Source organism: Babylonia areolata, chromosome 19 (assembly GCF_041734735.1).
Source record: "Babylonia areolata isolate BAREFJ2019XMU chromosome 19, ASM4173473v1, whole genome shotgun sequence".
Lineage (NCBI taxonomy): Eukaryota > Metazoa > Mollusca > Gastropoda > Neogastropoda > Buccinidae > Babylonia > Babylonia areolata.
In genome coordinates this window covers 32,911,449-32,939,248 of record NC_134894.1, presented here as the reverse complement: position 1 = coordinate 32,939,248, position 27,800 = coordinate 32,911,449, and the positions used below count along the sequence as shown (strand labels likewise).

At 44.0% G+C, this 27,800-nt stretch overlaps 1 protein-coding gene across 1 annotated transcript in view; it reads left to right on the top strand.

The window, feature by feature from the left end:
* The window catches only part of LOC143294147 (calcitonin gene-related peptide type 1 receptor-like), a 154,380-nt gene that overhangs the window by 93,532 nt on the left and 33,048 nt on the right, over positions 1-27,800 (top strand). Inside the window, exon 4 of the mRNA XM_076605579.1 lies at positions 25,537-25,687. Within this exon, the coding sequence (XP_076461694.1) occupies positions 25,537-25,687 (151 nt within the window). The remainder of the gene's footprint in view (positions 1-25,536; positions 25,688-27,800) is intronic.

The following is a 27,800-nucleotide window of genomic DNA, read 5'->3' as shown; positions in this document are numbered from 1 at the left end:
TCGAATTTTGAATATCTTTTAAAAGTTGTCGCCTTAAGGTTTTATATTTAATACAATTATCAAGAAGATGGATTTCGTCTTCCAGTATGTTACACTTGTTGCATAATCTGTCTTCTTGTGGAATATTTAAATATCTACCTTCCTCATTCTTTAGGTCATGCGCCCTTATTCTGAGTTTCGTTAAAGCTTGTCTGTGTTTTGTATCTGATATATTTAAAAGATAGGTTTCAGTTTTGTACTCTGCTACAAACGTATTGTAAAATTTTTGCTTTAATGTTTTTTCTCTTTTATCTTTCCAGTGTTTGATGTATTCATTTTCTAATTTTTTTTATACACGACGTGTTTCAGTCTATGTACGCTGAATGTGAATTGATTTTTCCAAATGTGATCAAGGCCTGTAATTTCGAGTATCTTTCTAACAAATATCAACCATGGGGAAGTTGTATTTTCTTGTTGGTATATGGACTTATATAATTTGTTGATGAAGGAAGTTTCTGGTAACTGAATTATGTGAATCCAATATGTAATAATTTGGCAATTATTATCTTTAAACTTATTGGGAATCTGCCCAATTCACCTAGCACAGGAAGCACCATAGCTGTTTTGTGTACTCCAAGTATTTGCTTACAGAATTTAATGTGTAATTTTTCACGTGGAAACTTATTCGATAAGCAGTCGTCAAAAAGTTGTGCTAAATCGAAAGAATCACCCGGTTGTGTGTGTGTGTGTGTGTGTGTGTGTGTGTGTGTGTGTGTGTGTGTGTGTGTGTTTATTTATTCATGTATGTATTTTTTATATTTATACGTACTATATCCATCTGTGTGTGCACGCTATCTAACCATCTGTCTAGCTCTGGCGCGCGTGTGTGGGCGGGGTGAGGGGGTGTGGGGGTTACCCTTTCCTTCAACTCACACTCTCTGCACTTTCCTCTCATATACATACACACGCTTAAACACATACGCCCACTCACCTCACACACATTCACACACACACGTACACACACACACACACACACACACACACACACACACACAACACACACACACACACACACACACACACACACACACACACACGCACACAAAACACACACACACAAACACACATGCACACGCACACACACACACAAAACACACACACACACACACACATACACACACACACACACACACACACACACACACACACACACACACACACACACACACACACACACACACACACACATATAAATAAATAAATAAACACGTTTATTGCGTGTGCATACATACACACAGGAAGAGGGAGGGGCTCCTTCCTGACAAATGAAACCAATAAACAAGCGAGCAGACAAACAGGGAGGAAGCTAACACACACCGACATCTCCACCAACTGCCCTCAGTGCTGGAGAGAGAGCTCCTTTTGAAAGGTAAATGAAATACATTATCTTCTGGTGAGGGGTTTTGGGGGAGCGTGATTGTGTGTGTGTGTGTGTGTGTGTGTGTGTGTGTGTGTGTGTGGTGTCTTATAAGAAAAGGATTTCTTTTCTTTTTTTTAATCTGCCCCCCCCCTCTTCTCCCTCGTTTCATTCCTCTCACCGACTCTCTATCCGTCTGTCTGTCTGTCACTCACTCTCTCTCTCTCTCTGTCTCTCTCTCTCAGTCTGTCTCTGTCTCTCTGTCTCTCTCTCCCTCCCTCTTTATCTACCCGTCCCCTCTCTCTCTCCTTCCTATCTCTCATTGTCTCTGTCTGTCTGTCTCTCTGTCAATATGTCTGTCTGTCTCTCTCTGTTTCTCCCTGTCTGTCTTTCTCTATATGTCTGTCTGTCTCTCTCCGTCTCTGTCTGTCTGATCTCTATCTATCTCTCTCTGTCTCTCTCTCTCTATTTATCTGTCTCTCTCCTCTCTCTCTCTTGCTCTCTCTCCCTCTTGCTCTCTCTCCTTCTTGCTCTCTCCTCCTTCTCTCTCTCTCTCTCTCTACCACTCTCTTGCTCTGTCTTTCTCTCGCGCGCGTACACACACACACACACACACATGTACGGACGCACAAACACTTTGCAACGGAGCTGAGGGCTTGTGGCCACACACACACACACACACACACACACACACACACACACACACAGGGGGATTCAGGTCATTACCATTTCCATCGCAGTCCCCGAGGAAATATAGCTCTGGACACAATTGTCACGGCGCAGCTGGCGGTAATACGTTTCTAGAGAACTCAAATGAAAACCCCGGTCGTCGATAACAATGCACACTCCCCATCCTCCCACCCCTATTCCGTCCACTACCACCATCACCGCCACCCCACTCAGTCCTCCCGCTTTTGGAGAAGTGGACTGGTCAAGCATAGAGGACATTTTATGGTTGACTAGCTGTTGCACACTTGTTCATTTCGGTCCAAAGGACTCCTTGGCAGGGTATAATACTCGCAGCCCAGTTTGAATCAATGTTATATTTGGATTGGATATCGTGTGGAGAAAAAAAAAGAAGAGGGAAATAAAGGGTGTGAACATGAAAAGTCAGCACCACAAAACTCGAAAGGTCCGTTCCAAAGTGGATGTTGCATAATTATAGTTCTTTACTTGGGCAAGGAATCAAACCCAAATAGAATAGAAACAAACACCACTTCACAAGTAAAGGGTGTGCTAGATTTTAGCTTGGTAAGTTCAGTGGTATGGGTGTGTTTTGTGTTGAAAAAAAAATGGATAGGCGTGCAAGCAGACAATGTCAACCGTGTAGATTCTCCCTCAGAAACAGGGTGTGTAAAGATTGTGTACGAAGGCGGGATGAGGTGCCAGACAGGCAGATATGACAGGTATAAGAATATCAAAATGTTTGATTTGTATTCCACAATATGTATTTTGCAGGCAAGGTGTAGGTTTTCCCTATTTCGGCATTGTTAAAACTTAGTCATAATGGAGTTCTTGTTCAGACTACCACAATTGATGATGGAAGTGAAATTAGTTCTGTCATGGACGAAAAATTGCTCCAGCCGTTCCCCATCTACATAAAAGTGCTCACCTTCCTGTGGTAATTACATACCCGCACCCTTCACCCATTCACGTACGCGCGCGCGCGCGCGCACACACACACACACACACACACACACACACACACACACACACACACACACACACACACACACACACACACACACACACACACACACACACACACACACACACACACACACACACACACACACACACACTCACTCTCTCTCTCTCTCTCTCTCTGTTTAAACTATTTATTTCTTATAATTGACTATTTGCATTTCCTGTCTAACAAACACTTTCCGACACTAATATTCACAAGCATTCCCTCTCTTTCACCCACTTCCTCTTTTCTTTCCGTCTAATAACACTTCTAGTGAATAGACGTTAAAATGAAGATCGTACACACACACACACACACACACACACACACACACACACACACACACACACACACACACACGTCAATGAATATACATAAGTACATACATGCACGTCGCATCATTCTGTATGTATGTGCAGAAGCTCAACCAAAACCAATGCTACACCCGTTCCTATCTATATAGAAGTTGTCTAATAACTCTGTAAAGCGAGGAAAGGGTGGCTGGGTGTTAAAATAGACACCACAGTCTATGAGCCCTATCTGTGCGTGGAGTGATGGCCTGGAGGTAACGCATCCGCATAGGAAGCGAGAGAATCTGAACGCGCTGGTTCGAATCACGGCTCAGTCGCCGATATTTTCTCCCCCTCCACTAGATCTTGAGTGGTGGTCTGGACGCTAGCCATTCAGATGAGACGATAAACCGAGGTCCCGTGTACAGCATGCATTTAGCGCACGTAAAAGAACCCACGGCAACAAAAGGATTGTCCCTGGCAAAATTCTTTAGAAAAATCCACTTTGATAGGAAAAACATATAAAACTGCAAGCAAGAAAAAAAATTTTTAATGGGTGGTGCTGTAGTACAGCGACGCGCTCTCCCTGGGGAGAGCAGCCCGAATTTCACACAGAGAAATCTATTGTGATAAAAAGAAATACAAATAGAACAAATACATATCCATATAGAAGTCGTCTAATAACCCCGTTGTGAAGCGAGGAAAAGGTGGCTGGGTGTTAACACCGACACCACAGTCCATGAGTATATAACTGAACATTTTTGACAGTTCGGAAGGCCCTCAGACGCGTCAGGCACGGGTGAGAGCAGAGCTATGAGTTCTCCTGACTGTCCGCGGATCTGGCTGAGGAGGAGGAGAGCGGTCGATAGTTTCCCAAGGCTGATGCTGACAGGTCAGAAAAGAAATGAAGAAGTTACGCTTCGCCAAAATCCGGGGGTGCGAAGAGGGTCATTGACGGAGAGGCGAAATCAACTCGGCCAGAAGAGATAGGCAGATCTGGAGGAGGTGAAAGAGGTTGTTAGTGTACAAGTGGCTTGTCTAATGCCGAAGGAATGTTTTCTTAAGGGGATGTGGAAAGGGAGGGAAGCGTGGAGACACGTGACAGTTTCAGGCGGGCGCAATAGCCGAGTGGTTAAAGCGTTGGACTTTCAATCTGAGGGTCCCGGGGTTCGAATCACGGTGACGGCGCCTGGTGGGTAAAGGGTGGAGATTTTTACGATCTCCCAGGTCAACATATGTGCAGACCTGCTTAGTACCTGAACCCCCTTCGTGTGTAAACGCATGCAGAAGATCAAATACGCACGTTAAAGATCCTGTAATCCATGTCAGCGTTCGGTGGGTTATGGAAACAAGAACATACCCAGCATGCACACCCCCGAAAACGGAGTATGGCTGCCTACATGGCGGGGTAAAAACGGTCATGCACGTAAAAGCCCACTCGTGTACATGCGAGTAAACGTGGGAGTTGCAGCCCACGAACAAAGAGGAGAGGAGAGTGACAGTTTCAGGTCATGTGTGTGTATGTATGTGTGTGAATAGAACAGAATAGAACAGAATACTTTTGATTGTCATAAAACTTTAAAGTTTATAAGACACAATGAAACATAAACATGAGCATATTAAGAAGAGAAACATTCGTGAACAAATTTCGCCAGCCTTGGCTGTAATTCTGTTAGAAGGATCAATTACGACATATATCGATTAGTAATCTGTGTCTGTAAATATTGTATTTTACACAGTTGTCTGAAAGGTGAATCTCATCTTCTAAACTGTTACAGGTATCACACAGTCTTTGCTCTCTCGGTGTATTTTTATATCATCCCTGTTCGATTTGTAAGTCGTGTGAGCGCGCGCGCGCGTGTGTGTGTGTGTGAGAGAGAGAGAGAGAGGAGGTAGGGAGGTTAGTGAAACAGATAGTATTCTACGAAACGTTCTGCTCTGATCATGACAGTAACAATACTGAAAAATATCAGCATGCAAAGATCATCAAACATTGAGAGCAACTGCTTGGAAGTGTAGCTTGTATTGATTCTTCTGTTGTTAAGGAAATCTGTCTTTCCCCCTCTCCAGCATCCACGTGAACATCGTCGTTAAAGTCCCCAAGAAAATCTGACAGAACTGCAGGCAGTCTGCAAAAGTTGAAAAGCCTGGAGTTGAGCACACCATTTCCTTTCATCGTCTCCGTCACACAGCTTAGTGTTGGAAATGGCCAGTCGCAGCGTTCAAGTGGGACATGAGAGGAGGACGTCCTCTGTGGACTGAAACCAGTCCTTTCTTTTTCTGAGAGCATGGTGATCACCAACATGGTGACTGGAGTTGAGCTCGTTGCTCACAGTTAGGAGGCAGATAAAGAGATAATAATGGACACAGATTTTATCGCTGGCAGGTCGTTGGAACAGGCAATGTGTTTTGTAGTCCGTGATTCTCTCAGTGCCCCTTGCTGTCGTGGAGTGCATTTTTGTTTTCTGTTTTCCTTCTCTTTTTTTCTTTTTTTTTTTTTCAAGAATGCAGTTATTATCGTCAAATTTTAAGAGATTAATGATGCGTCTGTGTTATTCTTTTGTTGTAAACCTATGACAATGATGTATTACACTCATTCGTACCGTTTTCATGTATATCCATGGATGATTTAGAAGGTGTCTGGAAATTACATGCTAGAAATTTCCTCATTTCTGTCACTCTGTCACGTTGTTTCTGACATTTCCCTTTCTTTCTGTCGCCTCTTCCTTTCTTATTGTCCGCCTTGCCGTGGTCCATTCGCCTTTATATTCTTTCTCGAAAGCCTTAAATATTTGCTGTCTTTTTTTTTTCTTGACTCGATAATTGGGCACTCTTACTCATTTGTATTCTGTATGCACCTAGGGCTTGTGAGATACATGTTGGCAATTGTTGGTTGGTTCCGTATGTCTGTTAAGACATATCATTTTTCTTATAAGTATGTTCATGATCAGGTTAGTGTTTTTTAATCCTGTAGTGAAAATGTGTCGGAATTGTCAATGTCAGAAGCATATCTTAAGTTTGTATGCATGAATGTGACTGTGCTTATGCCCACGTTATTTCAGGTTGTTATTTTGTTGTTGTTTGTTTTTTTTTTGTTTGGTTGGTTGGTTGGTTGGGTTTTTGTTTGTTGGTTTTTTGGATTGATTGTTTGATTTTTCAGATACTATGGTACTGACATTTGCAATTCCTCAGCCCTGATATGACTCTTTGGCTGGGCTTTAAGCAACAAAAGAAAGAGATTAAACCAACCCTCCTTTCGCACATTTCCCTTCCAAAGCCAAATATCAATGAACAATTGAAACTGGTGTGAAAATGAGAGATCCGTATTTAAAATTTAAAAAAAATAATTAAGGTGTTTTGGGGGAGGGTGGGAGGGGTGTGTCTTTTTTCAGCGACAAAACAGCTTACATATTTTTGGACCCAGTGTATGTCTTCTTAGTACTGACTTTATTCTCATCGCCGTAGGTGCAGTTGATTTATCTATTATTATATCTTTTGTTTGTCTAATCTTTCCTAAGCATGGTAAAAAATAAAATAAAATAAGATCAATTTTACCAAGCGCTTGAAACGTTTTGGCATCATAAATGCATTCCTCTCTTAGAATTTGCATACGAGAGTGCTCTTTTTGTTGCTTGCAATACAAAAACAAAGTACAAAATTATTATTTTCATTTAAAAAAAACAACAACAACAATCTATACGGTGTAAATTTGCCATCGTGTCAAATCTGAACTGGGTGGGTTAAGACGTGCAGGCGTGCATTGACTTCGGTGCCAGACAGATGGACAGACAGGCCAACAGACAGACAGACAAACGAACCGAGTCTATGCAATGTCCCCTCAAGAGGGAGTTGTGTACACACACAAAAATTGCTACAAATTAGTGATGCGTGATGTGAATCTTTACTAAAAGTTTCCAATTCTTCAGCACAGAACAAAACAAAAACAAACAAACAAACAAACAAAAAAATGCCATTGCGGTTTTCAGCAAATATTTCATCTTCCTTCCATTTCCAATTTTACAGTTGGCTTTCACTGTTGTGGGGCCCGGCCATTATTTTGCCTGTCGGTAAACTTCCAGCTTTACAGCGGGTTTTTGTGTTGTTGTTTTTTTCTCACTGCTTCGTTGCCCATCACGTGCTGTTTGTCATTCAGCTTGTTGCATGTCTGTGTTGTGTGCTGCCGGCCGGGGCCTGTCAACGTTACATACCATCACATTCTGTCTGTTCTTCTTGTGTGTGTGTCTCCATCACTGCCTGACTTCCTGACAGTTTGTATGCACATCCCTCCCTCTCTGTCTGTGTGACTCTGTCTTATCTGTCTGTCTGTCTGTCTGCCTGTCTGTATCTCTCTCTCTCTCTCTCTCTCTCTATCTATCTCTCTCTCTCTCTCTCCATGTACGTCTGTCTGTATTTGTCTCTGTCTCTGTCTCTCTGTCTCTCTCTCTGTCCGTCTTTCTCTGTTCGCTCTCTCTCTCTCTCTGCATGTATATCTGTCTATATTTGTCTCTGTTTCTCTTTCTCTGTTTCTCTCTCCCTCAATCTCTGTCTCTCAGTCTCTCTCTGTCCGTCTCATTCTGTCTGTCTGTCTGTCTGTCTCTTCTTTCATTCATTCATTCATTCATTCATTCACAAATTCGTGCATTTCATTTTCTTTCTTTCTTTCTTTCTTTTTTTTCGTTCTTTTCTTTCTTTCGTTCTCTATCCTATCTATCACCACCATCTCTTTGTGTAATTCTCTGTTTACACGACAGGGTTGATTGAGTCAGTCCATGTGCGCTTCTTTCATTCGTTGTATGACACGTTCCAAAGGCAGTGGAAACATGTCGGTGTCTGTGGAAAAAAAGTCAGGTGCCAAACGCATTCTTCACCGGCATTTTTTTTTTTTTTCAAGTGTGAGGAAAAATGTTGACCCCCGCCCCCTCCTCCTCCCCTCCCCAACGTCTGCGCCACTCCACCCCACCCTCCCCTTCCCGCCCTGACTTAGCTACCTCCCTCCTTTCCTGCAGATTGTGTGTGTGTGTGTGTGTGTGTGTGTGCGAGCGCGAGTGTCTGTGTGTGTCTGCGTGCGTGTGTGTGTGTGTGTGTGTGTGCGTGCGTGTGCGTGTGTGTGTGTGTGTGTGTGTGTGTGTGTGCGAGCGTGTGTGTGTGTGTGTGTGTGCGTGTGTGTGTGTGTGTGTGTGTGTGTGTGTGTGTGTGTGTGTTTATGTAATGGCGGACTCAGTTATCTCCTGCCAGATGAGAGAGACGAAGCAGCACAGGCAAGTTTAGAGAACCGTTGTGACGGGATGTTGACAACCTGGGTGATGCAGTCCAATTGATTGGAAGAAACAACGTGCTGGTAAGGTGCGAGGGAGAGGAGCTGGGGTCTGATATAAGAGTGAACCAGACAGCAGGCGATACGGGGAAAGAGAGATGGAGAGAAGATAGCTTTGGCTGATTTGTTCTCTTGCCGTTTGCAACATTTTTTTTTTTTTTTAGAAGAGGGAGAGAGGAGGAGGAGGAGGGGGGTAAGAGAGAGATGGGAGAGAGAGGGGGTCAGGTGGGCGGAGAGAGAAATATTGACAGAGAGAGAGAGAGAGAGAGAGAGAGAGACTCTTTGACGCTTTGACACTTTAATCAATGTCATTGGCCATGAATTCCTTATAACATGGGTGAATGCATCAACTTACTTTCAATTTATAACAAACCATCATAATAAACGAATGAAATGGTGAAAGCGAATAATGAAACAAAACAAAGTTCCTTCTTTGAAGAAAAATGACAACAGGCCACCCAGAGAGGCAGAGAGAGAGATAGAAACAGAGAGATAGAGAATTATAGAGACAGTGATAGAGAGTTTGAGAGAGAGAGGTAGAGAGAGTGTGTGTGTGATGGAAAGAGAGACAGGGAGATACAGCGATCTGATATGGAGAGTCTCGTAAATTTCTCCCCCGAGGACGTCAAGCATTTTGATTGATTGACATTAGGTTAGCTTGATGGTCAAGTTCTCTTGAATGGTCGTCACCGCCATTGTCCTTATGATTGGCGCATCTCTCGAAGTATAAGCTAGCTGGCAGTGTACGTATTTGTGTGTATTTGTTTCTTCCTTCTTCTTTCTTTCTTTCTTCTTCTTCCTCCTTCTCCTCCTCTACCACCAGTTCTACTACTACTTCCCCCTTTTTTTTCTTCTTCTTATTCTACTTCCTCCTCCTCCTCCTCCTCCTCCTCCTCCTCCTCCTCCTCCTCCTCCTCTCTCTCTCTCTCTCTCCCTTCTTCTCTCTGCTTCTTCGGCCTTCTCCTCCTCTTTTACTACTACTACTACTATACTTCCCCCTCCTTTCTTCTTCTACTTCCTCCTCTTCTGCGTCCTCCTCCTCCTCCTCTCTCTCTCTTCTTTCTGCTTCTTCGTCGTCGTCCTCCTCCTCTCTCTCTCTTCTCTCTGCTTCTTCGTCCTCCTCCGCCTCCTCTCTCTCTCTTCTCTCTGCTTCTTCGTCGTCGTCCTCCTCCTCTACCACTACTACTACTACTTCCCCCTTCTTCTTCTTCTACTTCCTCTTCCTCCTCCTCTGCGTCCTCCTCCTCCTCCTCTCTCTCTCCCTTCTCTCTGCTTCTTCGTCGTCCTCCTCCTCCTCCTCTACTACTACTGCTACTACTACTACTTCCGCCTTCCCTTATTCTTCTTCTTCTCCTCTTCACGCAGCACGTTTGTGCACAAATCTCTACGTTTTATCTCTGCTCCTTTTCTCCATAGACCCCCAACAATGTCCACAGTGTTCTCTTGTATTGTCATTGCACTGATTTCTTTAAACTCATTCTCTCTACGCGTGGTCTGTCTGCAGAACTCTCGTGGCGCTTGTTGTCTTTACCGTCAGAATGGCCTTTGCGGACATTCTCTCTTGGCAGATATTGTCCTCGTAAGATTTTTTTCTTCGTTGACGTTCTTTGGATACATCTCCCTTGACAGACATTCTCTTCGCACTGTTCTCGTAGCTGACGTTCTTCGGATACATCTCTCTTGAGAGTCATTCTCCTCGCACTGTTTTCTTCGATCACATTCTTTGGATACATCTCTGTTGAAAGACATTCCCTTCGCACTGTTCTCATAGCTGACGTTCTTTGAGTACAACTCACTTGACAGGTCTTCTCCTCGCACTCTTTTCCTTCCTTGACGTTCTTTGGATAGATCTCACTTGAGAGACATTCTCTTCGCATTGTTTTCTTCCTTGACGTTGTTTGGGTAGATCTCACTTGACAAACATTTTGCACTGTTCTCGTAGCTGACGTTCTTTGGATAAATCTCACTTGAGAGACATTCTCTTTGCACTGTTCTCGTAGCTGACGTTCATTGTATACAACTCTCTATCTATCTACACACACACACACACACGCACACACACACACTCCCTTTCCCACACTCTTCATGCATCCAAAGCACGTTGATATGGGTAGTGTTGGAGAACAAGGAAGCTAAGAGTGCTTATAGATAGGTTTTAAAAAGATGAATTTTTAGTTATAAGCGAAAAACAGAGATAGAATTACATCTCACTTGACAAACATTCTCTTCGCACTGTTCTTTGCTTAACATTCTTTGGAGACATCTCTCTCTCTCTTTACAGACGCCCTCTTCTGGCTACATCTCTCTCTTTACAGACGCCCTCTTCTGGCTACATCTCTCTCTTTACAGACGCTCTCTTCTGGCTACATCTCTCTCTTTACAGACGCTCTCTTCTGGCTACATCTCTCTCTTTACAGACGCTCTCTTCTGGCTACATCTCTCTCTCTTTACAGACGCCCTCTTCTGGCTACATCTCTCTCTTTACAGACGCCCTCTTCTGGCTACATCTCTCTCTCTCTCTTTACAGACGCCTTCTTCTGGCTACATCTCTCTCTCTCTTTACAGACACTCTCTTCTGGCAACATCTCTCTCTTTACAGACGCCCTCTTCTGGCTACATCTCTCTCTTTACAGACGCTCTCTTCTGGCTACATCTCTCTCTCTCTCTTTACAGACGCCCTCTTCTGGCTACATCTCTCTCTTTACAGACGCCCTCTTCTGGCTACATCTCTCTCTCTCTTTACAGACGCCCTCTTCTGGCTACATCTCTCTCTCTCTTTACAGACGCTCTCTTCTGGCTACATCTCTCTCTCTCTTTACAGACGCTCTCTTCTGGCTACATCTCTCTCTCTCTTTACAGACGCTCTCTTCTGGCTACATCTCTCTCTCTCTTTACAGACGCTCTCTTCTGGCTACATCTCTCTCTCTCTCTTTACAGACGCTCTCTTCTGGCTACATCTCTCTCTCTCTTTACAGACGCCTTCTTCTGGCAACATCTCTCTCTTTACAGACGCTCTCTTCTGGCTACATCTCTCTCTTTACAGACGCTCTCTTCTGGCTATCTCTCTCTCTCTCTTTACAGACGCCTTCTTCTGGCTACATCTCTCTCTTTACAGACGCTCTCTTCTGGCTACATCTCTCTCTCTCTTTACAGACACTCTCTTCTGGCAACATCTCTCTCTTTACAGACGCTCTCTTCTGGCTACATCTCTCTCTTTACAGACGCTCTCTTCTGGCTACATCTCTCTCTTTACAGACGCCCTCTTCTGGCTACATCTCTCTCTCTTTACAGACGCCCTCTTCTGGCTACATCTCTCTCTTTACAGACGCCCTCTTCTGGCTACATCTCTCTCTCTCTCTTTACAGACGCCTTCTTCTGGCTACATCTCTCTCTCTCTTTACAGACACTCTCTTCTGGCAACATCTCTCTCTTTACAGACGCCCTCTTCTTGCTACATCTCTCTCTTTACAGACGCCCTCTTCTGGCTACATCTCTCTCTTTACAGACGCTCTCTTCTTGCTACATCTCTCTCTTTACAGACGCCCTCTTCTGGCTACATCTCTCTCTTTACAGACGCTCTCTTCTGGCTACATCTCTCTCTCTCTTTACAGACGCTCTCTTCTGGCTACATCTCTCTCTCTCTTTACAGACGCTCTCTTCTGGCTACATCTCTCTCTTTACAGACGCTCTCTTCTGGCTACATCTCTCTCTCTCTTTACAGACGCTCTCTTCTGGCTATATCTCTCTCTTTACAGACGCTCTCTTCTGGCTACACTTCTCTCTCTTTACAGACGCCCTCTTCTGGCTACATCTCTCTCTTTACAGACGCTCTCTTCTGGCTACATCTCTCTCTTTACAGACGCTCTCTTCTGGCTACATCTCTCTCTTTACAGACGCCCTCTTCTGGCTACATCTCTCTCTCTTTACAGACGCCCTCTTCTGGCTATATCTCTCTCTTTACAGACGCTCTCTTCTGGCTACACTTCTCTCTCTTTACAGACGCCCTCTTCTGGCTACATCTCTCTCTTTACAGACGCTCTCTTCTGGCTACATCTCTCTCTTTACAGACGCTCTCTTCTGGCTACATCTCTCTCTTTACAGACGCTCTCTTCTGGCTACATCTCTCTCTTTACAGACGCTCTCTTCTGGCTACATCTCTCTCTCTTTACAGACGCCCTCTTCTGGCTATATCTCTCTCTTTACAGACGCTCTCTTCTGGCTACACTTCTCTCTCTTTACAGACGCTCTCTTCTGGCTACATCTCTCTCTTTACAGACGTTCTCTTCTGGCTACATCTCTCTCTTTACAGACGCTCTCTTCTGGCTACACTTCTCTCTCTTTACAGACGCTCTCTTCACACCGTTCTCGTAGTTGACGTTCTTTGGATTACATCTCTCTTGACAGGCATTTTCTTCGCACTGTTCTCGTAGCTTGATTTTTTTTTTTTTTTTTTTTCCTTTCTCTGGGCGTTGCGGTCTCGTCACAGCGAAGGAGAAAAACGACCGGTGGCCTGCATCGGTGAGTGGAGGGAGGGAGGGAGAGAGGGAAGCTGGGCGAGCGGTCAATATGCAGAGCTACGTAAGCCCTTCCACTTTACATCTCTTTGCATCACCATGCTGCTCGCTTCTTGTCGGAGCTTTCACTACAGGGGTAGATATCTCGTCTTTTCTTCTCCTCTGTCTGACTGTTTGTATATCTGTCTCTCTGTCTGTCTTTGTCTCTGTCTGGCTGGCTGGCTGGCTGGCTGGCTGTCTCTCTGTCTGTCTCTGTCTCTCTGTCTGTCTGTCTGTCTCTCTCTCTTTCTCTCTCTCTCTCTCTCTCCACGACCGTCTGTCTGTATGTCCTTCTCCGGCCTCCCCCCTCTGCCCCCCCCCCCCCTCTCTCTCTCTCTCTTTCTCTCATTCTTGCGCATATGTCATGATGCGTGTAAGATGGTGCGCGCATGTAATTGTGTTTGTGTGAGAATATGTGCGTGTATGTGTGGTTGCGTGTGTGTGTGTGTGTGTGTGTGTGTGTGTATGTGTGTGTGTGTGTGTGTGTGTGTATGTATGTATGAGCGTGTGTGTGTGTGTGTGTACGTGTGTGTGTGTGTACGTGTGTGTGTGTGTGTGTGTGTGTGTGTGTGTGTGTGTGTGTGTGTTAGAGAGATAGACCGCAATCTTTATTCGAAAATGGTCAATCAGTTTACAGAAAATCAAACTCCACGAACTTTAAAAGACACACACAAGATGACACAGATCGACTTCTCTTCCATTTCCAAGGAAAGGGGACACACACGCAATACGGGAATACAGCATAAAGTAAACTGAGCACAACACGAGTATGATTATGATGTACTCGTAAATTATCGCATTAGCAGTTTGCAGTATTTCCAAACAAAAAAAGCAAATGGCACACTGTGGTGTTCCCCATCGGTTTTGCTCTAAACCAGAAAATTCTAAGTTGTTGTTGCTGTTGTTAGACAAACGGGACGGAAATTACTTTCACAGGGAAGTCCCATCGTCCTGCCTGCTGTTATGCGTGTGTTCGTATTGTGTGACACGCTTCGAGTAAACGTCTGTCAGAATCGGTTGGAAGTACAAGATAAGTACGGGGAATCATTGTAAACCGTGTTAGCCATCATACCATCTCCTCCAACACCTGCTTATCATCTGTGTCTGCCACCATTGTCTCTCCGTCGGCGTGGGAGGGACAAGCCGATGTTTTTCCCGCCAGGAATCCGCGGCATTGCTCGGGGAAAAAAAAAAAAGTCCACGCTGTGCACGTCAGTCAGATTTGATTGGATTACAGGGAGGGAGGGAGGGAGGGAGGGGGGGCGGGCGGGGGGGGGGGGGGGGGCACGCGCCTCGCTTTTTACCTCGTGGGTGTCCAGTTACTCCCTCTCCAGGGATGTCATTTCCCCCTGACCGTGTCAATTAAACTGACTTCAGAGACCAAGGTGCCATAGGCAGCACCCTCCTTCCTCCTGTCCCTCACTCACCCATTCATTTCATTTTTTTATCCTCTCCCTCACCTTCCCCCCCCCCCACCCCCACCCCCGTTTCTTCTTCCTGTCAAAACGCCCTTCTGTTTAACGCTGCTGCGATACTGGTGCGCGGAAAACTAAGCTTCCTCTGTGCCAGAGTTGGCCAGCTGCTTGTTTCTTGTGTGTGTATAACCAGTCTGGACAGTTCTGCTGGAACAAAAATAGCACCTTGTTGTTCTTGACGTTTTCGAGAGAGGCATTAATCTTCAAGGTCATTAAAGTGTCCTCACTGGCTAAAGCCAAGATGTATTCAAGTTATGACGAAAGCAATGTGTGATGCTTGGGGAAGGAGAAGACAATTTCTAGCAAACGTTAACTGTTCCGATCACGTTAGAAACACTGTAAGTTTGGATTTATGGGTACACGGTTTCTTGTTTACTTTCCAAGGTACTGGGTTCGGTTAGATTCCGATCCCTTCCTTCATCCTCTCAGTTAATCTGGCAGTGGTCGAATCGTAAGAAAAGTCTAGGGATGTGGGAAGAACTGTCAAGTGTTCAAGGTTCGCGTCGTGACATATGCATATGACAGACAGACAAGAGATTGTATGTGCCAGTTCCATGAATTCATAGTAGTGGATGGATGGACGGATATAAGCCTGGGCAATGTAATATGGAAGACAGGCTGTTGCCCGTGCAGCTTGTCCCCCCTCTCCAGCTCGCTGACAGATCCAAAGGAACAGCAAGGCTGTTACGTTTTGGTGCCAACGTGGCCGCAGGAGCTGCCGGAAAGTGATAAAGTTTGCCATCCAACCGCCTTAGTGGCCCCGCACCGGATTTTCTTTCAGGGTTTACTCCCTTAGCTAGGTGGCCGCAGGTAGCTCTCCAGAGCTGGCGCCCTTTGATGGGTCATTTATTTCCACCAGGGTGTCTAGCCACCCTCCTCACCATCCTCCTGAGAGGACTGGTGGGGGTGATGGTTTAGTCGTCAGCAATTCGACCCTGGGACCCAGGTTACCAGTAGCAGATATATCTATCTGACCTGACCTATTCCGTGAATTATCTCTTTAGTTTCCCACTATTCGCATCATCATCATATCTCACATTACATGCTCTTATGACTTTTGAATTTTTACACAACGTCAGGTCAGCACAAGTGTCAGCAACCGGGATCTCTTTCCCAAGACTTCAGTTGATGAGTCGTAACACAGGCAGTAGGCGGTGAATCAGCAGTATTCCAGACTAATCCCCTTATCTCTTCCCCACTCCCGTTTACGTACAAGAATGACTATAAAAAAAAATTTAAAAAGCCCTTTCCTTTTAATCGTATTAGCTATTGCCCAATGTCTTTTCCACATTCTGATATACATATCGCGCTCCGGTTACGCTGTGCACTCTCAACTTCCATCCTTCACCTGCAACCGCATGTGTGCATCGGACATTGTGCTCGGAAACCACGCGCATGTCGACCCGTGACGGCACAACGCATGGTCATCCTCAGTTCCCGAGAGACAGCAATGACTATGACAGGCGCAATAGCCGAGTGGTTAAAGCGTTGGACCTTTCAGTCTGAGGGTCCCACGTTCGAATCTCGGTAACGGCGCCGGGTGGATAAAGGGTACAGATTTTTTCCGATCTCCCAGGTCAACATTATGTGCAGACCTGCTTGTGCCCTGAACTCCCTTCGTGTGTATACACAAGAAGATCAAATACTCACGTTAAAGATCCTGTAATCCATGTCAACGTTCGGTGGGTTATGGAAACAAAAACATATCAGCATGCACATCCCCGAAAACGGAGTATGGCTGCCTACATGGCGGGGTAAAAACGGTTATACACGTAAAAGCCCACTCGTGTACATACGAGTGAACGTGGGAGTTGCAGCCCACGATCGGAGAAGAAGAAGAAAACAATGACGATGAATCTTCCACAACCAGCCACCCCACCCCCACCCCCCTTCATCTCGTCACCGTCAGTTTACTGGAGAGTCGCTCTGTGTGTGTGTGTGTGTGTGTGTGTGTGTGTGTGTGTGTGTGTGTGTGTGTGTATTCACCGATAAAACATTTGGCGGTATTTCTAGTATTCACACTTTTGTCCCAGTCCTACTGCCTTTTGTCGTGGACTCCACAGCTCCACACTCCTCACCCTTCTCTTCCCTCCTCCACAGCTAGAGAAAAATAATGATTTTTAAAAAAAAATCGATTTACTACCTCAGAACACCCGCTTTGGAAGAAGTCACCAAAGACACACCCCCCCCCCCCCCCCCACTCCCCCTCTCTTCTCTTCCCTCACCCTCTCCCAGTCCCTTTTAGGTCAGTACGGGAAGTAATGTAAACAGTACTAGTCTGTGCCTTGTTCACTTTCTCCCTCGTGCACACACCCCTTCCTTCCACCGACCCCGGTGCTTGTCAAGGAGAGAGCGGCCGGCCGATCTTTTTCCCCGCGCAGGAAACCGCTCGGCGGCGAAGAGTTGTCAGCGATGGACGCTTTAATAAGCGGCAGATTGGATTTCCAGCCACCACCATCCCATGTCCCCGTGCACCTCGTTTTATATATATCTATCATGTTTGTCCGATGACTTAGTCCCTGGGGATGTCATCTTTCCCTGGTAGGGTCTTTCCCTCGGCACCGCTTCCCTTCAAAATGTTATAACCATTGGATATTTTGTTGATACTGTTTGTTGTTTTTTTATAGCTCGTGCTGTGTAAAACTATGCTGGAATGCTAACACCGACACACGGAGAATGTGCTCTCTTTTGCCATTCTGTTTGCAGATGGACCACTTGTCTTGGAAGTTCTTTTTTTTTTTTTCTTGTGTGTGTGTGTGTGTGTGTGTGTGTGTGTGTGTGTCTGCGTATGTGTGTATGTGTGTGATTTTTTTTTTCATCTTGGAAGTTCAATCTGAGCATGGGATTAACAGAGCTGGTTGCTGGTTATGTTACGGACCATCAACACAGCCCTCCACACTGTGCCTGGAGCTTTGAGGGAAGAGAACCATCAACACATTTTGATCGCTTTAATCACGTCGCTAACAAGAAAATTGGATTGATGAGATCAACTTTTAAGAGCTGGTATCAAATTTACTTCTCCAGGCGTTGGCCTCTTTTTTGCCTTCAGAATTCCAGCACCGCATTTATCTGTGAACATTACACTGAACAATAAGAAACGGAACGTCAGATGTTAATAATTATATTCATTGAATGATATGGATACTTACATAGTGCCTATCCTCGGTCGGAGACCAAGCTCTAAGTGCTTTACAAACACGGGGTCATTTGCACAACAGGCTGCCTAACTGATTGGAGCCGACTGACGGCTGCCACTGCATGGGCGCTCATCATTCGTTTCCTGTGTCATTCAATCAGATTACAGGCACGCACACATACACACTCAGACACACATGTAACATTTTACGTGTATGACTGGGTTTTTGTTGTTGTTGTTGTTTTTTACCCCGCCATGAAGACATGTACCCCGCCATGGTTTCGTTTCATGCCATGCGCGCATGGGTGCATATGTGAGTGCGTGTTTATGTGTGTGTGTGGGAGGGGGGGTCGGGGGAGGGGGGTTGTGTGTGTAGAGCAGACAGACAGACAGACAAACAGCGTATTTTAACCAACCGTCCCACCCAATTTCATAGATTGAACATACCCTTCCTGTGGTTTAATGCAGTATATATAAGAGATCAACATGAAACACAAACTGCCAAATTTCCTGTCACCAGCTGAACTAGACATTGTTTTGAGTTAGGGTGACCCAGACAGTAGATTACCTCAAATCTGAGGTGTTCAAGACTATATGTGATTTTCTCCTCCAAGCCAGCATCCGTCTTCAGAAAGCATCTGTACTTTATTTTCCAAAATGTCTGAAGGGATTGGAAGCCCATTTTGCATGTGTCGATGAATCAGAATCAGAACTGCTATATCATCACAATGTTTTCCCAAAGAGATAATTTTTTTTAAAGTTAAGTCCGTGACAGGTTACGTGCAGAAAGGTAAATATATAACATGCACCATACAAACAAATAGTACACACACACACACACACACACACACACACGCACGCACACGCACACGCGCACGCGCGCGTAAACACACACACACACACATACACACACACACACACACACATACACGCACGCACGCACGCGCGCGCGTCCGCACACACACACACACACACACACACACATCATCATCATCATCATCATCATCATCCATTCGGCATAAAAACACAATTTTCAACAGTAAAATTAACATCTTTATTATTACAATTATCTTTTCACTAATTGAAAAGTTTCCACCACTACCACCCCTCTCTCTCTCTCTCTCTCTCTCTCTCTCTCTCTCTCTCTCTCTCTCTGTCTGTCTGTCTTTATGTCTCTCTCTGAATCTCTTTCTATCTCTGTCTCTGTCTGTCTGTCTGTCTGTCTCTCTCTCTCTCTTTCTTTCTTTCTTTCTTTCTCTCTGTCTGTCTCTGTCTCTCTCTCTCTGTCTTTCTCTATGTCTCTCTCTGAATCCCTGTCTATCTCTGTCTCTGTCTGTCTGTCTGTCTGTCTCTCTCCCTCTCTCCCTCTCTCTCTCCCTCTCTCTCTGCCTTTCATTCCCTTCCTCCAAGCTAAATGAAAATAGAAAGCAGTAAAGGGACCTAATTTGTTGTTTAATTTTTTTTTTTTTTTAAGAAGAAGAAAAAAAAGAAAAGAAAAAAGTCTAACACTCTAACAAAACTGGCAAATGAAGTAATTCAGTGAGAAGATTTTCGCCATTCATTATTTGAAACAGACTAGAAAATAGAACGCAATGTAGAGGGAGCAGGGGCAATGTGGATGCGAGTGTGTTGGGGAGTCTGGACTGACTTGAAACTGTAAGGTCAATTGAATTATTTTTTATTGTGAATGTTGAATGTTTTGAGGGAATGAGGACCTTTTCAAGTATTCGTGACATCGACCTTTACCTTACAGCTGTCGTCGATTATTATCAGTGATGAAGAGTCGTCGAATATTACCAGTGATGAAGAGTCGTCGAATATTGTCAGTGGTGGAGAGATGTTAAATCGAACCACTGAACTAACCTAACCTGATCCTAACGCTCTGTTGTTACGGACTCATATCCAACTGTCCACCCTCCTCGCCCTTCTCCACCCCCACCGCCTCTCTCATACGTTAGGCAAAGAAATAGTTGAATGAAAGCCAGTTTGTGTTTGCACATTTCTTCCGTCTTTGCTGCTGTGTGCACCTGTCAAATGATCGGTATAAGGACAGGCTAGGCGCTTCCTTTTTGAGGAAGTGTCTGGGTTTGTTCCAATGTACCTTTTATTTACCTGTGTGCTAGCTGAATCGCTAGCGTAAGCAGCGCTGACTTGAAGTTGTGTACCTTGTGAATTGAGAGAGTTACCACTCTTTACTATTTGTTAATCATTTCATCTCCTGGCCTCATTGTTTGTTAATTTCCAGTTGATTGGTTTCCTGAATACAATTATATAATCCACGATAATTACTACCATTGCATTCACCCCCAACCCTGCACCGCTCAAAACCGTTTTAACCCTTACATCACGAACAGCACAAAACCACGCATACTCCCTCCCTCCGTCTTTCTGCACAGGTTGTTGGCGAGAGAGTCGGCATGCTGGTCGTTTAGCGCTGGGAAAGTGTTATGGCTGCAAAAACCTGGCCACACTGGCGTCACATAAATCAGCTGTCCATTGGATTACCCGGACGCCATACGCCTCACTTTGTTTTGTTTTGTTTTTGAAGAAAAGAAAAAGAAACACCCGTTGGTGCTGGAAAAGACCCAGAGAAGTACTGTCTCCACCCGCCCTTGGAACAATCCTGCACCACCCTTGGAGGCCTGCGCTGTGTTCACGATGGGTGCAGGCACTCACAGGACACTGTTTTGTCATGGATGTCCATTTGATCCAACTCAACTGAAGTAGCATTTCCTCGTCACTTCTGTTTACCTGGGATTGAATACGGACGTCTCAGTGGCAACGTCGGTACCCCGCTCTTCTCCAGTTGATCCTTTCTGCTTCTTCTTCCTTTTGGTTTAAACATGATTTTATTCTCGTAAGCAAGTATAAAGACATTGCAAAAACATAGAGCGGCAACAAGTAGAAGCTTTAGGCGTGCTCGGAAAACATCACATACACACATTGAGCACATAACACAGCGGTAGAATTACAACAACTTCTTCCTTTTCTTCTTACGTAGATGTAGTGTTGCATACATGGATCAGTCCGCTTTGAGACGTGCTTTGAAACTGAAGCTCATTCCTATGTGGCCCCACATGTGCGTCCCTTGCTTTGAAAAACGTTATGTCAAAGGGATATTCTCTCTCTCTACATATATATATATTTTTTTTAAACGTCATGTCAAAAGGATATTCTCTCTCTCTCTCTCTCTCTCTCTCTCTATATATATATATATATATATATATATATATATATATATATATATATATATATATACTAATAAATGAATTAATTAAAAATGTGTCGTGTTTGTTTGCATCTTTGTTTCGTTGTTGTTGTGCCAGCTGTTGAACTTGGCTGGACTGTGTTCAGGCACATGGAAAACATTGTCTCTCTGTGCAAGCTTTGGTCAGCTGCTTGTTGTTTCTGTGGAAAGCAGGACAAGTCTGGGACATAGTAGCTGGGTATGACTATGAGGAATGAAAAAGACAGCCTCACGAAATTCTGAACAGTAAGCGTGAGAAAGGGTGACTTGACGGGCGCAATAGCCGAGTGGTTAAAGCGTTGGACTTTCAATCTGAGGGTTCTGGGTTCGAATCACGGCGACGGCGCCTGGTGAGTAAAGGGTGGTGATTTTTACGATCTCCCAGGTCAACATATGTGCAGACCTGCTGGTGCCTGAATCCCCTTCGTGTGTTTTCGAAAGCAGAAGATCAAATTCGCACGTTAAAGATCCTGTAATCCATGTCAGCGTTCGGTCGGTTATGGAAACAAGAACATACCCAGCATACCCCCCCCTCCCCGAAAGCGGAGTATAGCTGCCTTCATGGCGGGGTAAAAACGGTCATACACGTAAAAGCCCACTCGTGTACATACGAGTGAACGTGGGAGCTGCAGCTCACGAACACAGAAGAAGAAGAAGAAGAAAGGGTGACTTCGTGAGCGACATTGTGACTTTCCACACTGACACGTTTGCTACGTTGCCAAACCTGTTACTGGAGCTAAGATGTATGTGTTGTGTTGTTGGTTTTGTTACACCTTTCACCTCCCCTTCGGTACAGTGGACCGTCAGCACGAGATCTCATAGTCCCCTATCCTGTGCACTTTGCCTCTGTCTGGCTCCAGGTAAGGCCCCGCCTTCTTGGTTTCTGCCTGGAGCTGTCTTCGCCAGGTGTTTCTCGTTCGGCCTCTTTCTCTTCCCTGGGGGTTTGGGGTGGGGGGGGGGGGGGGGTTTCCATGTCAGGCCGATTTCGCTTTTATCTGACAGTTGTTGTTTCTTCTCTCACAGGTTTAAAAGCGTATCGCGTACACAAGGTGTGAAAAAATCAAGTCGGTCAGGAAAAGGATGGCTGCTGGGGTGTGGGAAGGGGTGTGTGGAGGTAGTGGGGACGCAGAAAAGAACGTTCAGCCATTTTTTATGCGCTTTGATCACGTCATGAGCAAAATGATTTTTGGATTTATGAGTAAGGCTTTTTGAGAGTCTGTGTCTGGCTTACTTTTCTCAGTACTGGGCTGTTTTTGTTCTTTCTTTTCTTGTTTAGCTTTCCTGTTTCGTTCTACATCCTGTCTATCAACCCTGCACAGAGTGAATAATAACAGGAGGGAGTGTCTTTTTTTTAAGAGCACGCGCGCGCGCGTGTGTGTGTGTGTGTGTGTGTGAAAGAGACTGGAATATATAAAAGAGAATATGTGTATCCGTGTTCGGTATGTAATTTCTTTTGTGTTTCGTTTCCTCAGTCATGTTAATCTGGGGAATTCACAGCTTTCTAAATCTGAATTAGACGTTTCATTGAATGCCAGCGACCCGAACTTACTTCACCAGCAAACCCTAAGTCTGTGGGGTATGGTGACCCAGACAGTGGACCAAGAATCAAACGCCTTCAAGACTTTTTATGATTCGTTCTTATGACCCAGGTCCGTCTCTAAAAATCATCTGTATATGTGGATTTTTTTTTTTATTTCGCGTTTGCTTCGAGGGTTGACAGCCTGTTCAAAATGTCAAAGACTGAGCGAAACCAATTATTCTCAACGCCCCCTTAAGGCGGAGAGAACATTACGATTGCCTCACACGTGGTAAACTAATGATATGTTCTATAACGACTCCCCCACTCCCCCCCCCCCTTCATTCCACCCCTCTCCCTCACGTCCTCCTTCTCCTCAGGGACTTTTCACGTCAGCGTACGGAACGCTGTGTTACTTACAAGGCTTATTTGTCTGTGGTGTGTATATATGGTAGTCAGTCGTGTTCGACAGTGACCATCAGAACAGCAGAGGAGGTACATGCTGTCCCGACTATCTGGGCTAGAATTTGATTATAGTGGAGAGTGTCTTGCCCAAGTTACACCCCCACTCTCTCTGCCAGGAGGGTTTTAGGACAGTCAGCATTTGGGATGGTCCACCGCGCCATAACCTGTTTGGCTCATTGGATGATGCATGGTATGCTATTATAGATTAAACAATAAATCCACAAGCCCAGCTGTCTTCGCTTTTCCACATGAAGTAATGGAGGACGCGCCGCAAAAATCAGTCTCAGTTAATCTTTTAACCTTTAAAACTGCATTTGCGTTTGGGGTGTGGTGGTGATTTTAAAAAGCTCTCATTTATGCTTATGCTGGTCCCAATGTACCTTCTGAAAGGAAGTTTTTTTTGTTTTTGTTTTTGTTTTTTTGCACAGCAAGCGACAGCTGTTTCGCACTGTGTGGTGCTCTTCGGGCTTGCTACCTGCTTCTGACTGCTAACCAGAGAGAAACCATAATATATATATATATATATATATATATATAAACTCATGGCCTTTCTCATTCTCTCTCGCCTCCATTTCCGTAACTCTGTCCCTTGTCTGGTTTTTGTCTGGTTCGTCCAGACAATACGTTCAACGCATGCAAAACTGCCGCTTTACTCGTCCCCAGAAAGAAAATATCTGAGCACATCGCTCCCTTCTTTAAGAAAAAAAAAAAAGAATGTGTGCTCCCTGTCTTGCACAGAAAGAATTACAAGATGAGCACTCTCTGTGTTGAATGCATAAACCAATCTGCCCCTTCCTGAACTACCTTCAGCTCCTCAACCAGTCTCTCTCTTCTCCTTACGATGAGGTTCAAATCCACTCTTGATTGCGCGTTCTCAAACAGTGCACTGTATGCTGCTATCTCGGTCTCTGGCTTGTTATTCTTGGAACGAGCTCACTCTTTCGCTTTATCAGATCTCCACACTCAGCCCTTTCAAGTCTGGCCTGAAAACCTCCCTCAGTCCTCAGTATCCCCCCCCCCCCCCGCCCCATCCCCCCGCGCCCCTCTCTCCACCTCTCCCTGTCGGAGTTCTGTCTATATTGTTTTGGGTTGTTGTTTTTTTATCTAGAGTTCTGTGAACGTGTGTTTCTGTTTTATCTTCTCCTTTTGTTTACTTTCATGCATCGGAATCAGTGTTATGCGTGCGTGTGAACGACTGGTGTGCAAGCGCTTCGATTTGTCTGTATTAGAATCGGCGGTTTATAAGTTCATTTAGTAATAGTAGTAGTACTAGTAGTAGTTGTGGTTGTAGAAGTAGCAGTGATTGTAGAAGTAGTACAGGTAGCACTAGCAATAGTAATAGTAATAGTACTTATGGTCGATCATGAAGAACCTTCTTGTCTTGAGGAGAAAAAAAGGGAAGATGCAATCAAATTTGTCAAAAGATGTGCTTCTGTTATATATGGGAACAGAGCTGTTCTATTCTTCATGTCGGTGAAGATCAAGAGTGTGAAAAAAAAGGTCTGCACGCCTTTTTCGGTTCCGACGACATGCATGTTATAATTTCTCTTACTGTGTTATAAAGCAAGCGAGTTTTTATTACTTTCATATTTTAATTCAGTCTCATCACTTTTAAGTTAGAATTTTGCTATGGTCATATATATATATATATGTGTGTGTGTGTGTGTGTGTGTGTGTGTGTGTGTGTGTGTGTGTGTGTGTGTGTGTGTGTGTGTTAGACTCGACTTCGGGCTGAGAGACTGATTGGTATGGGTGACGAGCCTTTGAATGCACATGTGATTTCCAATTGGATTGATAAAGATGTATTGTATTGTATGGTATTGTTATTGATATTGTGTTGTATTGTATTGTATTGTATTGACAGGTGTTCGTTCATACAATACTTCCCGCAAATGATGAAGCGTTTCACACAAAACACAAATGACCAATGATGTCGTGTGACATTATCTCGTATCATCCATTTCAAAGTTCTGTATCAATTATGCAGTATATCGGTGTGTTCTTCTAACATTTCCTGTTTGTTAATATGTTGGGATATATATAACCATAGAACACACCATTTTTGTTCTTCGCTCCGTAACTTCGTTCAAATGTTCAAAAGGCACAACAGAAAGAAAAAAAAAAAGAAAACAAAATAGGCTAAGAAGGGGAAATGAATTTAAATGATAGGTCGCTGTGTGTGTGTGTGTGTATGTGTGTGTGTGTGTGTGTGTGTGTGTGTCTGTCTGTCTGTCTGTCTGTCTGTCTCTGTCTCTCTCTCTTTGTTTTTTGTTGTTGTTGTTTTTTTGGTGTGTTTTTTTTTTCTCATTTACTATGTTTTCAGTTGTTGATGTTTTGTTGTCTCTTTTCCAAAATGTACTTGTGAATGTAATACTATCCTGTAATGTTTCTGGTGTGAACATTAAAAAAAGAAAGAAAAGAACAGAAAAAAAAGACCAATGACGCGTTGTTTGACAGGGCACTGCGCAAGCAGCACCGGATCCGGATCCACGGGAACCTCTTCCTGTCCTTCCTGCTGACCAACACCTCCCTGCTGGTGTGGGAGCACGTGGTGCACCGGGACCGCCTCCTCAACGAGGCCCACCACTCCAACATGCACCAGAACTCGGTGAGTGGGCCTGCCCACGTGTTTGGGGTTTGTTGTTGTTGTTGTGTGTGTGTGTGTGTGTGTGTGTGTGTTCGTCTTCAGTTTAACGTCTTTCCACTTGAAGTGATATCAGATGGTGTGTGTGTGTGTGTGTGTGTGTGTGTGCGTGTGTGCGTGTGTGTGTGTGTTTGGTTGTTGTTAGTTTTTGTTTTGTATGTTGTTTTTTGTTTGTTTGCTTGTTGCTTTTACCCAGGGTGCGTTCAGAAAGATATGTGAACGGCTGCTACAAGGCAAAGCAAGGCAAGGCAAGAAATTTATTTCATGCCCCCTCCCCCCCCCCCACCCCAACCCCAACCCCACCCCCACTCCCACCCCCAGAGGCATTGAAACACTGTACACGAACATCTTTCACACACATCATATAAATAACAAGAGCGATGTAAAAAAAAAAAAGAAAAAAAAAGAGATAAATTACAAACACAAAAAGCCCACACGAGGTAACAAAGAAATACACATCACAATCCATTTTTGTCTTCGAAACAGTTAATGCTATTTTCGCTATCAATATACAAAGTTTTACTGAAAAGAGACACGAAGAGTCGAAACAAAGTCTTTCAGTTTCAAAAATATTCTTTTATTTTGTTTCGCGAAAATAGTAAATAGTAAATTTAATGGAGTTTGGTCGGGTTAACAGAAACAGACAATGAAGCTCGTCAGCAATATCGATTGTGGAACATTTATCACAGATTCTTTCATTTCTGGGTAACTTGTCGAAGTACTACTTATCAACAGGCATTGCATTATTGATTGTAATCAATATACATAGACTCGTTATCTACGTGTCTGTACCAGTCTTTCAAAAACTGCGTGATGCACAGATCTGTGTCTCATCAACTATGTGGCGGATGGATGTCTTCATTATGACGGCGTCGTGTTTCAGCTAACTGGGAGCTCTGTTGTGTTGTGAATTGGTCTCACTCAACCGGCGTAATAATATTTCATATCTGTTTAGGTTTTCTGTCGCAGTGTTTCTTTACTTATTTATTTACTTATTTATGTACGCTTATAGTTGACTTCATCAAGTTTTTGCGCCTCATACATATTATTAGTAGTGGTAGTAGTTGTTTTTTTTCGTTTTTTTTGTTTTTGTTTTGTTTTTTTTATCTATTATTTATTCACCTTTTTTTAAAAATGTATTTAATCTATTATTTATTCACTTTTTTTCCCCAAGGCCTGACTAAGCGCGTTGGGTTACGCTGCTGGTCAGGCATCTGCTTGGCAGATGTGGTGTAGCGTATATGGATTTGTCCGAACGCAGTGACGCCTCCTTGAGCTACTGAAACTGAAACTGTTGCAGTGTCCCAGTGGTTGTTGTTTTGTTTTGTTTTTTAAATGCCAGAGGAGTTTCTTTATTTGTTTCATTACAGTGATGTCCTCCTCTTCAGGAATTCTGATGCCAGAAATGTCTCCTCTTCAATGGCTGCCATTTTGTTGTTTTTGTTTTTCTGCCCTTTCCCATTTTGTTGTGTCGTCTCCTTTCGCTTTCCAGGAAGTCTTCCCACTTTTTTTTTCTTTTTTCTCCAATTTTGATTACACACATATATTTAACATTAGTACTTCAATACATAAATAGGATAAGAAAGAGTACATGATAAATGAAACATAAGGTGTAGAAAGGCATGACGCCGTACATAATAATGAAAATAGGTACTGCAACTCAAGAATATAGGTCATTTGAATATATTCTAAAACAAACACCAACAACACAACAACAAAAAACAAACAAACAAAAAACAAAAACAAAAAACATAGCATTCCACCCGAAGTAAATCAGTTCCACTTTTTATTCAGCCTACCAAACACGACAACAAAACAGCACTCTTTGCGCTGTATGCCAGGTCGCTGAACTTCCAGTCGGACGAATAAAGATGTCTCGCATTGTATTGCATTGCATTGGATTGCATTGCATTGCATTGCATTGTATTGTATTTAATGTGTTGTGTTGTATTTCTTTGCATTGTAATGTATTGTATTGCACTGCATTGTATTGTAATGTATTGTATGGCACTGTATTGTAATGTATTGCATTGCATTGTAATGTATTGATTTGCATTGCATTGCATTGCATTGTATC